Source organism: Siniperca chuatsi, linkage group LG3 (assembly GCF_020085105.1).
Source record: "Siniperca chuatsi isolate FFG_IHB_CAS linkage group LG3, ASM2008510v1, whole genome shotgun sequence".
Classification (NCBI taxonomy): Eukaryota; Metazoa; Chordata; class Actinopteri; order Centrarchiformes; family Sinipercidae; genus Siniperca; species Siniperca chuatsi.
Window position 1 is genome coordinate 10,849,765 of NC_058044.1, and position 14,718 is coordinate 10,864,482.

Below are 14,718 nucleotides of genomic sequence, written 5' to 3' on the forward strand. Positions count from 1 at the left end.
GAGTGAAGTGTATTATGTGTTATTTGTAGATCAAATATTTCTACTTCTTCAAACAGCTCTTTTTCCTTTGCCCTTTTTTTGGTCTCATTAGGTTTTTATCCACTGAAGCAGACCTTACTGCTTTGGCATCTATCAAAAACTTAGATTCGAAGCTTCATTAGCATATTTCTAAATACATAATTTAGTCTCACGTGAGACCTCTAATCTCTGTCTAAAGGTAAATACCCTTAATATACCAATGCCTAGTGTGCAGCTGGACTAACACTTTTGAAACAACAGCACTATGAACTTTTCTCATTCTTTTCTTTTCTTTTCCTCATTTACCAGGTGAATCAATGAGCCAGCAATGGAGACTAAAAGATACCAAAGTTTCTTTGATGGAAGTGATACAGAGAACAGATGGTCGCAGGTCCCCAGCACCATGGAGCACTGCTGCAGTACAGAGGATTCAAGTCTGACCAACAGTGATATCCTGATGGACATAGTCAATGTTAGCTGCCCTGCTGGAAGTCCGGCCACCGACTGCAAAGACAACAATACAAAGAAGCAGGAGCAGCCAATGCTTCGGCTCAGCCAGAACCAGTCATTTGTTCTCCCACACTTCAACAACTCTCTCCATGGTCATAAGCAGGAAATGGACTCCAAGGAGCTTTCCAAGACTGTGGCTGAGTCTATGGGCCTGTATATGAATGCTGCCAGGGAGGCAGACTTTGCCTTTAGCCAGCATGGGGGTAATACCAGCCCTGGGAAGATGTATCCAGTGTGTGGACGGCCTCTAGAGGACACCCAGTGTGGTTCCACAAAGAGCCCCAAGTTAAAGCCATTTGGTTTCCAGCAGCCCAGCACCACTCCCAGAGAATGCACTGCTGGGACTCCAGTTAGCTCAGCTTCAATGCTGGCCTCATCTCTGTCCTGCAGTCCCCAGACCTCCAGCTCCATCTCTAGCCCCGGGGGCAGCAACAATATGGTGTCGTCAACCACCAGTCCTCAAACGTGCTTTGGACCAGTGTGCTCGTCCGTCAGTAGTCCTGTCAGCCAGACGTCTTGTGCTGCAACTCTGGCCAACATCAAGCGCAGGAATTCAGCCACATGTAGCCCTGTAGAGTCCAGCACAGTGGGCTCACCACCACTCACCAGCCCACTCAATGTCATGAGGTCCCCCATGTCCAGCCCCCAGAGTATGAGTAGTGTGAGATCGCCTCCGTCCTGCAGCACTACCTGTAACATTAGGTCATCTGTCTCAAGCCCCACAGGTGGCAGCTGCACCAGCACTGCCAACAACTGCAACACAGTAAGGCCCTCCATCTCCAGTCCGGCCACAGGGGGCGCCATGGCGGTCAGCAGCCCACAGAACCCCTCCTCGGGTGGGTTTCCTGTGTCCAGTCCTGCTGGTGGACTGGGTTTGGTGCAGAATGACACCAACAGCCCAGAAGCAGCAGGTCTGAAAAGAGACACAGATTTCAAGAACTTTGAATTCCCTAAAGTAGAGATGGTAGACGGGGAGGTGTTCAACGTTGGCTTAGACCAGATGGGCATGGTTAAGTACATTAAGAATGAGCCTGGAACTGACTTCAGGAGCATGTGTTTAGGCAGCTCCAAATGTAATGCGAGTAGCACACCTTTTATCACACAGATTAAGAGTGAGCCAAACAAAAATGAGGGATGTATGAACCCACAGCCCTATGGTGAACAGTCACCATCTCTTGGTCTCTTTCCTGCATCTGAGACCACCTATTTGTCCCTGAGGAATAACGTTGATGAATACAGTCTTTCTGGTATCTTAGGACCCCCTGTCTCCTCTATGAATGGGAACTATGAGCCTGATGTGTTCTCCAACAATGTCCTGTCTAAAGGGGTTAAGCAGGAGTCCACTGATGGCAGCTATTACCAAGAGAATAACAGCATGCCCACATCAGCCATTGTTGGAGTTAATTCCGGTGAACATTCATTCCATTACCAGATTGGAGCGCAAGGAACAATGTCTTTCACACGGCATGATGTGAGGGACCAGTCCAACCCTTTGTTGAATCTAATTTCGCCTGTAACGGCGTTAATGGAGTCGTGGAAATCTCGGCCAGGCATGGTGCAGGGGTCATTGTCAGCCAGAGGTGAGGGATACCCAGGTCAGAACTGCATCACAGACAGCATGACCAGGTAAGGAGAATGAAGTCGTCACTATTTAGTCTGAGTGCCTTTCAGTGTATCTCTGTCAGATGTCTGGCTTAAAAACTGTGATGTTTTCTGAGTTGTGATAAATATTCCAGTTTTACTTTACACAGAGAAGCAGTTTTAATTTTTCCTAAATAATGTTTTTTTTGTCAGTATACCTGTATAATAGCCTGTCTCTCTAGAGGATTAGATAGATGGATGGCCAGTTTGTTACAGTCAGACTCATATTGCACAAAGGAGTTAGGGCGTTTGCTTTGAATAGTGTAAAAATAATAACAACAGCCGGGTTTGGGAAGGCAGCGGGATGCTGGCTGGGGGAACAGGAATTAAAGGAAGGGGTCCAGGTCATTGTTATAGTAGCATGTGATCACAACATCATCTCTGCTAGTACTGCGCTGTGTTCTACTGTAACACAGAGGCAAAGTTTACATCTTATCAGGGGCCTGTGTGTATGTGCAACAACAAAATTTATTGGTTTGTTATCGGGAGGTCCAGCTAAGACCTTGTGTAATGCAAATATCTGTTTTTATGGGCCCTAGGCCATTGACAGCATCATAAATTATGAATGATTGATCACATGCTTTTGTTGCCAAACTGATGAAATAAACAGTTGCTTTTGTGAGGGTGGGGGCTGAAACAAAACAAACAGGCCAAAGGGAAAAATCTATAATAGCCGCCAATCTGGCAAAGTGCAACTTTGACACAGTTGTTTTGCTTCCAATGTATTGTGGTGTCCTAGTTGCATATAAAGCTGAAGGAAGTAAATTATCATCAACACGATTAGTGACAGTGACTATCAAAGCCATTATCTAGAACATGAAACATATGGTAACATTGTTAAAAATACAGAAGTACTTGTATTCACCTAACATTAACGGGTGCTGGTGTTTATTTACAGTAAATCAGAGAAAAGGTTTGTGGTCCTGCATCTGGGGAATTTGGGTGTGATATGATTTTTGTGTATTTTAATAGCATTTACTGTCTATTGGTGTTCTTATAAAATACATTGCTATCATCCATTTATGCATGGGATGTTATAAATTCACAGTTTTATGAGCTGGTGCAAAGAAGCACTTAACAAAGTCATAAATGACTTCCTGTTGCACGACTTTGATAAGAGTCAGACGCTTACTGTAGGAGAAGTAGCTGGGATGTTGATGTACATTGCTCCACTATGTATGACTGTGACTTGACCATGACAATTCCAGACCGACTTGGGGCAATGATGTTGCACAGCATCTCAAAATGGATATTTATTAGATAAAAAGTTTTGCTAACTGAATTTGTGGAAACCAACTTTGCAGATCCCACTGATTGCTCTGCCATTTTCAGTTGTCTATTTTCATTTTCTTCAGCTCAGCTGTTGTCATTCAGATTGCAGGGACAAGTTTGGAGGAAGGGACTGGGAAAAAGTCAGTTTATCAGTGTTTCATCATTGTATATTCATGTAGGTCATCAACTGCAAACTGATATACTGTAGCTTATAAATGAAATGCAAAACATTGCTGATGATGATGATTGTTGCTTTCTTTTTTTCATTCAAGAGTTTATGCATCTATCATAACTTTATCATTTAACAAGCTATAAAAAAACCTTTTACTGTAAGATATGTGGTCTGATTTGGTCACACTGAACTATATATCTAATAACAAGCAAAATTGATTTGCTGATGGCCAGGTGAAATACTTAATAGTTTTCCTACTTAATTCATAGCTCATAAAAACTACATTAGATTGATGGTCCTTGTGATATTTTTGTATTTCCTATAGCTAACATGTATAATAAGCATGTTGTATATGTGTGTCTGTATGTGTATTTATTCACACTGCAACTCACCCATAGATGTGACCTGATTATCTTATCATCAGTATTTTTTATGCCTTCTCTGTTTGACGTGTTTATTCAACTTTATGTGTACAGTACACACTCGTCTAGAGAGTAGATACGCCGTCTCTGTGTGTGCTATAACAAGGCTTGAAACTCTGAGGAGACTGATACAGCCCGTTTACCTTGGAGGCGACCCATATGGCAAGAGCCAAAGCGATGTTGACGGGATCACTGCCACCTTGGTCCTAATGAGAGCCAGCTTAGCCCTAATGTCAGACAGGATGACAGTAAGAGGTGGGCCACATGGCAGCCAGCCAGCAGGCAGGGAAGCAGACAGACACAAACACACATATACATACATACATACATACATACATACATACAGTTAATGCATACACACACACACACACACACACACACACACACACAGAAATGTCTTAGGTAGAATGCAAGAATCTAACATTTTTCAGAGGTGGCTGCCTACTTTCAGTGTCCTCTTACACCAGTAGTATTGTATTGATTGACAGCTATACTTTGACATAAACATAGGCTGATTGTATCCTGCCTGAAATCTAAAAGTGCACTGCAGGAAATATGTGGTACTGTCAGGCTTTGGACTGACTACATGGCACCCGGGCCCAGTATTTCATAGGCAAAAATGTTATGTAACCATTAAAAAGCACAACTAAAACTCTTTGATCCGCTGAAGCCTTGGATGACAGAGTGTAAAATCCCTTGGCTCTTTTTTTTTCTCACTTTGGTTTCCTCTGTAAATGGTTTTAATTAAAAATGGCTGCTCATCTGAGCAGTCTGGATTACTTTGTGCAAAAACCTTTTAACTCAGATTCACAAGAGAGGAGAAAAAAAAAGAGTCGCCCTAACCAGAATTGTTGTATTTATGTGATGTTTGATTTAAACTTAATGTTTAGACAATCTAGGTGGCCAGAATGGTGCACTGTATGTGATTGGAGGTTTAGATACTGAGATTTTCTTTCTTAATTTTTTTGTTGCAAAAAAGTTTAATTTCTTTTGAAGAATATTTGAAAAGCTGTGCGCTATAGTTTGAAGTCCATTATGAAAGAAATCTGCTTTGTATGAAATATATAAATATGGAAATTATCATAAAATGACCTACATTGGTGCGCCGGATTATATTTGCTAGCTGCCTAAATCTCCAAATCTCTTTTCACCCTATTTAGGGCATTTTTGTGCTGGTTTTCACAGTAATGTTTCACCAAATAGAATTACTCTAAAACTTGTCAGCCCTCTGACCTAATAATTGCATAATCTGACAAATGGTAAAGACTCAAAATAGAAGCCCAACAATTTATTTTTTCATTTAGCTCTCATTAAAAATGTTAGCCTTTCCTATAGCCATGGCAGAACCTTACTATAGGCTGACATTTTCCTTGCTTTAAGCTTGCAGCCAGTTGCTGTAGATCAAAAGAGTGCCCATCATGAGGAAGCACCAGATTCAAGTAGGGAGAATGCTTTGCACTGGACTCTGGCCAACTCTCAATGTTCTGTAGAGGGATGAAAAGGCATACTCCTGAGAGCACACTAATAAGGCTTTAATTGTATGTTCCTCCACTAAATTAATGGATGGAAATGATTTGATTAATTCAGACACTGCTGGATACTAATATCCAATTAAATCCCAACACCAGGCATGCACAGTTGCTCCCAGTGCATTATGGGTTCCTAACTATAAAGCGGGCAGCTGCTTGTTTGGGTTGTGAAAAGGATGTTACAGGTGAAGGTGTTGGGGAATGGCTGTGGGTCTCAGCTGTCTACACAGCAGACGTAATAATGTGGCAAAGATGTTGTCTTATATTGCATGCAAGTGTATTAATTATGTGCATTCTCATGTGTACTGTCACAAATTCAGCACACAGTAGTAATTCATAATAAAGAAGTAATTAATACGATCATTTAAGTGTGCTAAATCTGATCTAAAGCACATATGCTGCCAAACTTCAAGTAACAAGTTTTTCTATTATTGTCACTCTTTTTTTCATTCTGTAACATACTTGACTCAAGATTGAATGAATGTCCGGTAGCCTTAAAAAAACACGAGAGAATCTTCTTTAGCTTACTCTATTGAGTGTGTAGAAACGTGTTGATGATATCTCAAGTGCAGACCTGACAGTCAATGAGTATGAGTCATTTCATGCACTCTTAAGCTAAATATATAAGAGTTAATATGGTGATGGTTCTGCAAAGAGTGTTTGACAAACATAATAAATACATTTCTCTTGTTACTGACATTGATAAAAAAAAATGCAGCGTGGAGGGCAGGAACTAGCCACATTTAATGAATAAATTGTCATGTGCTCAGTATACAGTACATTCCTCCGATTTTTACTGCAGAACTGAACAAAAAATGTAAAAACATGTATTTATTTAATTTTTTAATTAATCAATAATGTGTTTCAAAAGGCATTTTATGATTATTACAGACTGTGCGGTGGTTTGAGAGGACATTGGGTGAAAAGGTCATGTTTTTCAGTATGATTGAAACCCTGTAAGATAATTGATAGCCCACTGAAGGATGCTGGGAATAATTCATCTCAGTCAACAGTTATTTACAATAATATATATATTACATTACTGTAAAAGTACTGTGCAGTACAATTGACATTAAGAAGATCTAATTGGGATAATTGATTAAAATCTATGACACCCTGTAACTAGTTACAGGATTTGGCATGACATACAGTAGAAACTCCTTTATAAAAGGTCAATAAAGAAACAGGAAAGGCCGATATATATTCCTATACGTGTTTGCATAATGTTAAAATGATCAAGGTGTAACATTTTTCAAGTTACATGTATTTCACATGGACTGAAATATACTGAAAATGTCTTCTGACCTGTTGCCATAGCACTTTGGGACAAGCACATGAATAAATAACTGTCTGTGTACGGGGCTCTTTGGCAGTTCAAACTTGCCTTTCAGTGCAGCAGTCCAGTCCAACAGTGAGTGATGAAAATTAGCTTGTTCCCCCAAGCAGAAATTAGCCATGTTTTCACATTGAGCACAAGAATAAAGACAGACAGTGCAGTAGTTGCAAAATTTTAACCTGTGAATCAGCTTAAAAAAAGAGGAAGTGTGACACTGTCTGGGCTCATGGAGGCAAGAAAACTACTTGTATACTGATTGAGCATTAAAAATAAATTTTTAGCAAAATAGGATTTGTCATGCCCAAGGTCAGCTTTGAAGCATCTGAACCACCCTACTGCCTTAAACCATTCCTCTTTCTTAAAAATTAAAATATAATTATTATTTTTTTTTCAATATTTCCCCTATTTTGTGAAGTGGCATAAATATCTATGCATAGCAAAAAAAAGAAAAGAAAGAAGATTAACAAAAATCTAAATGAATGAAAAATAAAATACACAGTGCCCACAAGGATCCAGTTATTTTCTATCTTCTGGGCAGCCAATCACTCGTTGGTGCGGGTGAATTGGAGTGATGAGAGCAGTGAGGCAGTATGAGTGGTAAGAGTTGGTGAAATTCTACTTGATAAGAATTTATCCGTAAAAATGAATGCCCGGTAAACATACAAAGCTAAGACCTTGCCTGCAAGGTGAAAACTTGTTACTATTGGAGAGAAGGACAGGTAAGGTAAAGGGTTAAATGGCTGCATGAAGCAGGGAAATGTGTTAGTTTAGATTGTTTAAATTGTGCAGAGATGATTTTTACTGCTAGAAAAAGATTAGTCCAAAGTACCTTTTTGTCAGAATTATTTATTTTGAAAAAACTGGATGTAGTATCATGCTGCCTTGCGGTTTGAAACTGGTGCAAGTGTCCGTACACATCATTGTAACTTATATGAAATGGTTCAATGGACTTCATTGTGTTTAAGGAGAAAAACCCATATGTTAATTTTTATTGCAAAAGCTTTACTGGGTAATTTACTGTAGTACATATCCAGTAGCTATAACAATAGATCATCAGTGAAAATTCTCCCTCATGGTCCCAACCACCCGAACAGAGCTGGCTAAATCTGCGTTTTCCTTTCACGCCCTGCACGCTTGGAATGAGCTGCAAGGCATACTTAACTTGGAATCTTTACCCTCTCGTGACATGTTAAAAAATATTTTAAAGTCAGTTTTGATAGAGCATGTTATTGCTTTTAACAAGTGCCATTATTTGCCATGATTCTTTTTAGCCCCTGATCCCTGTATGTTTTATATCTGTTTGTTGTGTATTGGTATGTTTTTTGTTCCCGTTTGTACTTTTGTATAAAACCTTTTTATTTTATGTTTTTTGCTGCCCATCTTGACCAGGACTCCCTGGCAGAAGAGATATTGTATCTAAATGTTACTTTCTGGTTAAAAACAGGATAAATAAATAAAAAATAAAATTTGGGGTTGATCTTGATCTCAGAGATATTTTCACGCTGTTCCTTCAGAGAAGAAGCTTAATGCTATCATGCCATTAATGCTGTTTCATAGCCTCGTATTGGGATGCAGTTTATTTAATTTTCGTTTGACTTTGCTGCCCAACAAACTGACATTAATTGATATTCTGGACTTTCTCAATTTGGTCAGAATCATTGATGGGACTCATATCTCAGTGACTGGTAGACTCATTCATCAACTCTGTTAATAAAGGCTTTGATTAGTTAAAGTCTTGACCTAAGGTGAAACTGATAGAGAAGTCATAATAGGATTATCATACACAAACAAAGGTGCCATGTGTTGTCCTGCACTACACAGATATTACAAAATTAAATGGTAAAATGGACTGTACTTGTATAGCGCCTTTCTAGTCTTCTGACCACACGAAGTGCTTTACACTACATGTCATTCACCCCATTCACACACATTCATACCAACTGTTCATCAGAACAAAGAAAGGAATCATTCACACACACTCTCATTTTTTTGTCAGCATCTGTAAACCACACTTTTATGTAGACTACACTGTGTGATTATGAAGTGTGGATTAATGTATGCATTTTAAATTATTAAAAAGCTTGCTGAGAATTTCTTCATCAACCAATTACCAACCAGATATTTTGAGAATACACCTATATATTCACATAAGGCTACTAAGGACAGAATAAGCTCTGAGTATATTAAGCTCATCAATTTTTCTTGGTACTATTGGTTGAAATGTTTATTTCACCCTTCTAGTACCACCACTATCGTGTTGTACTGCAGTTCCTTTCAGCTCTGAGCCTGTTACTGTCTTTTAGCGCATCGTTTTGGTTTTCTGATCCACAAACTCTCAAGAAGCATTTAGCAACTAAAGAGCCAGATATTTCCCTCAGGAGTTGGTGGAGACCAAAACAGAGCTAAAAGAAGTTTTAAATAGATATTTTTGCTAACCAGTTCACCACCACAACTTCATAAGGTAATAATATGTCAAATCTATTTATGCTGTTTTAAAGGGGAAAGTAAAGGTTACTGACTTCAAGAGGAAAATTCTCACCACTATCACCACTTTGGCTTGGTTTGGCAATGGGTTTACTAGCAGCTCTGTTAAATACCAGAATACTCTTGCTTTCTTTGTCAAATGCTCACCAAATACAGTCATAATGAATACATTTTTTTTACTTCTGCTGGAATTAGAGTAGCTAAAAGTTTGATTTTGATGTCATGGCTGCCAGATTTTATTTTTTTTCTCTTACCTTTTACCAAAAAGAGAGAAAAAAAGCTTAAATACAAAACATAAAATGAGTTACGGATCTGATCTAGATATCCAACATCATTATCTTAACAGGTATAGCCATGAGGGTGCAATGAAAGCCAGCTTTCTTTTCCAGTTTTATGAATGGATGTTTCTCACCTCATGCGACTGGAGCGTAGGAGTAAATGCCTACAGTGGATGTAATCTTTATAAAAGAACCAAGATGATACTGTGTGGCACAATGATCGGATGCTTTTGTTACACAGAAAAGAAACCATGTTAAAAGTCTCCACTCTGCCTCTCCCACGCAGAGCCATGCACACAACACACATACACACACACACACACACACACGGCCGCCAATAACAACAACAACAGCACACATTCTAGGCCGGACTTGACACCCCAATAAAAGTGTGGTTACTGCTGGCCAGGGCTCCTGGGATTTGAATGCTTGTCTTGTCCTCATTTGAACTTCTTCCTGAAACACAGTCTGGTGACAGAGGGCCAGATTTCCGCTAGGCTAGTCCTGTAGTTGGAGATCTACTCTTTATTACCTACCGCTGACATTCCTTTCTGTTGTTGAGGTCATTAACAAACTGCATAAAAGAGGCAGAAACTAAATACCAGGGCTGCAACAAAGCATAGTGCATGCTTCTGTTTGGTTTTTTATAGCGTGCTGCTGTGTGAAATACTGTAGCTGAATGGCAGTCTATTATGTACCAGGTAGTTTGTTTACCTAGCATGCAAGTTTTCTTGAAGATCTCCTACAAATGAAATGAGCCATCATCTGAGATGATATAGCAACATGTTGGTATCAGTAATATAGACTAACTACAGGGAAATATGTACATATTACATCACAAATTACAAAGATTAACTGGTCACAAGAGCCTATCACTATTGTCAAATAAAAAAGAATTGTTTGTTGAGCTAAATGCAGGCAGATGTCTAATTCATTGGTTGGACATTATTCATTCAGAGCTATAAAAAAGCAATGAGATCAATATTTCATTTTTGGTAGAGAGGATGCAGAGAGAACCCAGCTCGACTCTCAGCATTTTGTTGTCTTCCTCCGAATATACAGTATATTTGAATACCGCTCGCCTCACCCTCCCCTTCCAAGTGTGTAGGAGAAACTACAGTGGCCGCAAAAAACGCGAACGACCCTATCTTGAGCCAGTATTTGGTTTGTCCGTTCTGGGCTACTGTAGAAACATGGCAGTGCAACATGATGACCTCCGTGCAAGTGAACCCGCTCCCTCTGTCCCATTTCTGCCAATAGCTCCTCAATCAATTAAGGAGGGGGAATAAGAGAGAGGTCTGAATAGGTAAATAAATAAAAGAAAAAAAACAAAAAAGAAACCCCCCACGAAATTAGGACTGTAGCAATCTTGGACACCATCATTGGAAACAGAGGGGTTGCTCGGGCTGGGTAGAGGTCAGGTAGGTTGGGCCTGTTGGTCACACACTGCACACTTAGCTGGTCTGCTTAGGGCCACACCCTGACCCTTGGGAGGGTGCTAGTCTAGCATATCATATGGTCCCTTTCAGAACTGGCTCCCAACCCTCCGGCGTGAGTCTTCCTCTTGTATCTTGATAAACTTGACTGAGCAAACAAGGCATGTCTTTATCATTCATGTTTAATTATAGTTTGCCAAAGTATTCATGCCAAAGTGCTTACGTTTAAACCCAGTGTTTGTCTGGTCAGTTCCTCCATGAAAAGGATGCCATAAAGGAAGACGTTTCAAATACTGTTAATTGTTCAGCTTGAAAGGTTCCCAAAGTAGGTCATGCATAGTTGGCTCAAATAAAGTGAAGGGTGTGTGTGTGTGTGTATTGGTGGGGGGATTATTCCAGGTCCTTTTACATAACACTTTCATTCTCTCGCAAACACAAAAACATAGACACATATGCATACAACATCCACCATCATTTTTACGTCAGCAGAACCAGTGATTCAAAAAAGTGCTGCCATTGACTGTGACTTAAAACATTAATAACTTTGTTGATAACTTCATAACACAAATGACGGGAAAACCAGGGTAAACAGTAAGAAATGATCTGTTAAGTGAATGGAAGGCAGTGAACAGAATGTCTGAAGTCAACCTCTTTTTAGGTTCCCCAAATGGTTTGGAGGCTTTTACAGTTTTTTTACAATTGGTAACACGCATTTCTCAATACTGAGTTCACATTTTCAAAAGTCTTCACATAGTCAGCACAACAGAAGTCAATGTGGACTAAACTGTAGATCACTTTTCATTGCTTTGATGCAAAATGCATTCAATGACCACATCTTTCAAAATTCATATATTGTTTCTCCCTCACTGTTTTCTCTCTACAGTCCATTGTTTACATACTTTTGTAAAAAGTGTTACATTTATGTTCAAAACGTAACATAAAACATTACTGTAAATTAGACTGCAACATTCTGCTACATCTACATCTAAACAGAAATTATATTTTATATTATAAAAATATTATTCCCATATTAGCAGAGCACCTACACAGATGATTATGCCTTTCAATTTCAAGCCATGTATATACTGTAAAGGGACAAATCTTTGGAATGAGTTTTTCTCAGTAAACATGAACCCAGCGAGACACAGAGAGACTCCATAGGGGGTCCTCAACCCCATAGAGGAATTATTTTCCCCATGAAGGTGGAAAGTTTATGACTACCGTTCACATGATCAGATGTCTCTCCTGGATGCAATAAATGCTGGATGTCTTGACATATCTGCAGAAGATTGCCAGGGAAGGATATGACATGCAAAAAGACTCTTTACCAGGTGTGTTGAAAGAGAGGACATAAGGTGGCCAAATGCAGCAGACAGGGTTGACTAGAACTGTTGTATATCTATATCTGTAGCTATTCTATACAAGTATGTATAGTGAATTTATACACATTTGTTTTGTATCCCATTACTGGAATTACTTTAGGAAAATAAAGCCTACTGACGCATATTGCTGCATTTCTGATTAATTTCTGTAAGCAGCACAATCCATGCAGTAAAGAGGTGCCATTCCTTTTATTGTAATGGAATCTTGGTTTATGCAAAAATTACTAAATTAATTAAATTAAATAAAGCTACTTCAAAGACATTATTGATACATGTTGTAATGGTGTTGTTATTGTTTTTAGGTAACTGTGTAACTAGTGACAAAGTCTTACTGTTGGGAGACAAATGTTGTCAGTGTTCTGGTACTGGTAGATGTTAGATTACCTGTGCCACTTGTCAGTAAAAAGAACTGTGTGAGGAGTTTTAAAAAAGGGAACTCAGTATATAGAAATGTGTTACAAATTGAAGAAAACTTTAATGCAGTGACCTATGTGGAATCTGCTTGAGGTTTCAGCCTCTTAAAAGGAAGTTTTTCCTTGCCACTGTCAAGTGCTTTCTCATGGTGGGAATTGTTGGGTCTCTGTAAATAATATTGTAAAAAGTACGGTCTAGACTACTCTATAGGAAAAGTGCAATGAGATAACTTCTGTTATGAATTAGCGCTATGTAAATATAATTGAATTGAATTGAATTGAACGTTAATAGATATGTACTGTATATATTTTTTCAGGTAATTTTTTAGTTAATGCATCTCTTTGCTCTTCTGTCTAGATGTTAATTCTGTGATAACATTTTTAATTAAATAAATAAATATTTTTGTATTATTATTATTAATAAGAATATATATAAATTAGATAAAATAAATAATAAAATTAGCTTTATCAAAATTGTGCATGCTTTTAAATTAAAAAAGAAACTAAATAGCATGTGCAGAACTAAAACATTTTCTATTGAATATGTCACACAGATACTACATCTAACACACTGGATGTATCAAAGTGCATACTAACACGTGTACTGTACTGTAAATCTTACACTCAAAGCCTTTATCAGCTGTCTTGTGTATATCTTCCCATATATGTTTAAATCAGACTGTCCTCACCAGAAAAACATCCATATAGGTTGTTTGTGCAAGCAGCTTATTACGACCCATGTTTACGTTTATTGTAGGATGTGACCTTTAGTGGTTGTGGTAATTATGACCCAGGAACCAGGAAGTCAGGTGACGTAGTTTAACAAGCTAGAAAGTCCACTTATGGAGGTGGTGGGGTGGATAGCTGGCACAAAGAAACAATGACTTTCACCCAAAAGTCAACATTGACTTATTTAAAGTTTTAAGTTACATAACATTACGTTAGTTATATGACTTATGTCATGTGATTTACATAACGCATGCTGAATGCTAGAGGGTAAGAACAAACGAACTATGTGATCGTATGGGTTGGAGGACCTATTGGTTTAAATCCCAGAAACACCTAGTATGTTCACACACATGTTATAGCCTTGTATATTAATTTTTTTAAATGGCGATCATGGTGGTGACCTAGAAAACACATATTTACTGGGTGTCTCCTCCTGTTCTGCTGTGGGGAAAAACTAAATGATTTGTGTCCTTTATCAAGAATTTATTTGAATCCATAAAAGACCATCCACAGAATCCCTGTTATTCAGGATACAGCTTCTCTAGGTGTACAAGTATCATGTATGTAGCGCCACGGCAGCCTATGACACTGACCCAGCAGGTAAAATGAGGCTTCCAAGGATCAAGTGACAGCTCAAAGAAAAATATACTTTATCATACTGAGTTTGGAAAAATAATTTCCTTGCCTGACGCTACAAAAGGGTAAACATGTTTGGCAGGAAGTGTAATATGATTTCTGTTTTCGGTAAAAGAGAGAAGCAAAGTCATAATTGAAGGGATATTTATATTAAAGGGTCAGCTTTCTCAAATTACACACACAAAAACCCCATTTTTTTCTTTCTTACCTCAGGTGGTATCTAGTCATGCAGATAGATTTGTTTCACTTGTCTAGGTTTTGTGATGTCTCTCTCAGACTTCTGCCTCCAATACAATGGGGGTCAATGACATTTTGTTTGTGGTGCTTAAAAATAGAAAAGACGTCTCCATTACTCTGGATAATCATTGTGAACAGTTTTCATTGAAAATACTTTCTAGCCTCTATGAAAACTGTTGGCAGCTTCTGTGGATTATTTAGAGTAACAGTGAAATTCCATTTA

General features: G+C 38.6%; 2 protein-coding genes across 2 annotated transcripts in view; one reads left to right on the forward strand and one right to left on the reverse strand.

The window, feature by feature from the left end:
- The window catches only part of dclk2a (doublecortin-like kinase 2a), a 153,144-nt gene that overhangs the window by 95,812 nt on the left and 42,614 nt on the right, over positions 1 to 14,718 (reverse strand). The gene's annotated exons all lie outside the window — the stretch shown is intronic.
- The window catches only part of nr3c2 (nuclear receptor subfamily 3, group C, member 2), a 79,353-nt gene that overhangs the window by 1,628 nt on the left and 63,007 nt on the right, over positions 1 to 14,718 (forward strand). The window contains exon 2 of the mRNA XM_044190079.1: positions 328 to 2,154. Within this exon, the coding sequence (XP_044046014.1) occupies positions 347 to 2,154 (1,808 nt within the window). The 5' untranslated portion in view covers positions 328 to 346. The remainder of the gene's footprint in view (positions 1 to 327; positions 2,155 to 14,718) is intronic.